Source organism: Hydractinia symbiolongicarpus, chromosome 2 (genome assembly GCF_029227915.1).
Source record: "Hydractinia symbiolongicarpus strain clone_291-10 chromosome 2, HSymV2.1, whole genome shotgun sequence".
Taxonomy (NCBI): Eukaryota; Metazoa; Cnidaria; class Hydrozoa; order Anthoathecata; family Hydractiniidae; genus Hydractinia; species Hydractinia symbiolongicarpus.
In genome coordinates, this window is record NC_079876.1 from 13,154,455 (window position 1) to 13,156,354 (window position 1,900).

At 37.8% G+C, this 1,900-nt stretch overlaps 1 protein-coding gene across 1 annotated transcript; it reads right to left on the reverse strand.

Moving 5' to 3' along the window:
* Positions 1 to 225: 225 nt before the first annotated feature.
* LOC130629804 (tigger transposable element-derived protein 6-like) lies at positions 226 to 1,347 on the reverse strand. The gene has a single exon (XM_057443162.1). The coding sequence runs from the start codon at positions 1,345 to 1,347 to the stop codon at positions 226 to 228; it is 1,122 nt and encodes a 373-aa protein (XP_057299145.1).
* Between the last annotated feature and the right edge of the window lie 553 nt (positions 1,348 to 1,900).

Here is a 1,900-nt window from a genome sequence, read left to right on the forward strand (position 1 = left end):
TATCATGGGGTGACTTGCAACACTAGGGTAGACGGCAACATCAATAGATTTAGCTTATCGAGCAAAGAACCCAAGTTGGCTGTGTAAAGTAAGTTTAGCAGCTCAAATTTGTCGGTGTTGCAACCAACCTTTAAGTGTTGCTAAGGTTATAAACTAAGAAACCAAGTTATATTACGAAGATATATTTCATTTATCTTATAAGTCTTTCAATACACGTTTTTCTCCCTATTTGAAATAATCTTTGATTGAGGATTGTTTTCTATTTTGAAGCTGAAGTTCCTCAATCTTTTTCGTAATGGTTGACAACATTTCTTGGCATGTATCATCAAAAATAGTAGATCGCTTAATTTTATCAAGCATAGTGATTAGCTCGGTGAAACCAAGCATTTCTTCTTCAACCACGTCTTCACTCTCATCATCATCCTCGGAAATCTCTTCGACCTGACATGCCATCTCTGGATTTTCAATTGCGTTAATGCTAGCTTCTCGGATTTGATGTCGCCAATTTATTTCTAATTCGTTAATTCTTGGCTCCGAAGCTGGAACATCGGCGTCAAAATCGATGTATTCTGCAGCAGACATATCTTCAGTTAATTCCTTCACCAGAGCTTCAAATTCCAAGTCATCTTCTTGATCTTCCATCAATTCACTTTCTCCTTGAACTACGCCACATTTCTCGAAACAATTTTTGATGGTCAAGTTGGTTACTTCTTTCCACGCATCTTGAACCCATTGAATAGCCATAAGTATGTCTACGCTCTTGATAATTTCAGTTGCAGATTTATTCTCCTGGATCCTTGCAAGCACGTATTTGACCAGTCTTTTTCTGTACTTCACCTTGAAGTTTTGGATGATCCCCGCATCGAATGGTTGAAGCCTTGAAGTTGTGTTCTTCGGTAAGAAAATGATTTTGATTTGTGAAAACTGGCCTATTATTGACTCCGGATGACAGGTGGCGTTGTCCAGAAAAAGAATAACTTTTCTGTCCTCAAATAAAAGTTTTCTGTTAAAACGTGCCAGTACAGTTTCCATTACTTGAGATGTCATCCAAGATTTAGGATTTGAAAAGTAGTGAACGTTAGCTGGACGCGATGGATCTTTCAATTTTTTAAAACAACGCGGGACTTTACTCTTCCAGACAACAACAGGCTGGTCGATCTTTTCCCCAGCTGCATTTACAAAAAAAGCGACAGTTAATCTAAGCTTTGACTTTTTCCCACCTTTTGCTTGTTTTCCTTTTTCCACTAACCCTTTGGCCGGTAGAGCTTTAAAAAAACAGCCAGACTCGTCCATGTTCCAAATATTTTCTAGTGAATAACCTTCAACCAATTCTTTGATCCTCTCCATCCAGGAAGTAACCGTTTCTGTAGAAACGTCACCAGCTTCACCAACAATACGACGTTCTTTGACGGAATATGTTGTTTTCCAACGATCCAACCAACCGTCAGAGGCGGAGAAATTATCAAAATCGCTGTTCTAAAGTTTTTCTTTAATTTCCAACGCCTCCTCTTTAAGCATTACACCATTAGGGTAGATGTTAGAAGCGCAACATCTTTTGTACCATTCGAATAAGATCTCATTTATCTTGTGATACTTGCCATGGCGGTTACGTTTTTTTGTTTTCTCACGAAAAATTTCATGTTGTTCACGAATTTTCTTTTCGTCTCTTAAAATATTTGCTGCGGCTGTCTTTCCAATCTTGTAAATGTCTGCTAGTTTTCTACATCCAAGTTCTGGATTTTTTTTGGCGAAATCCAAAAACTTGATCTTATCATCTAATGATAAAGTTTTCTTCGCTAGTTTACCAGCAAGCTGCTGCTTCGACATTGCCATGTTGAATGTGCATAAGAAATTCAAAATTCGAAATTCTTTCCAGTTTAAAATTTTACGCTGCAATGTC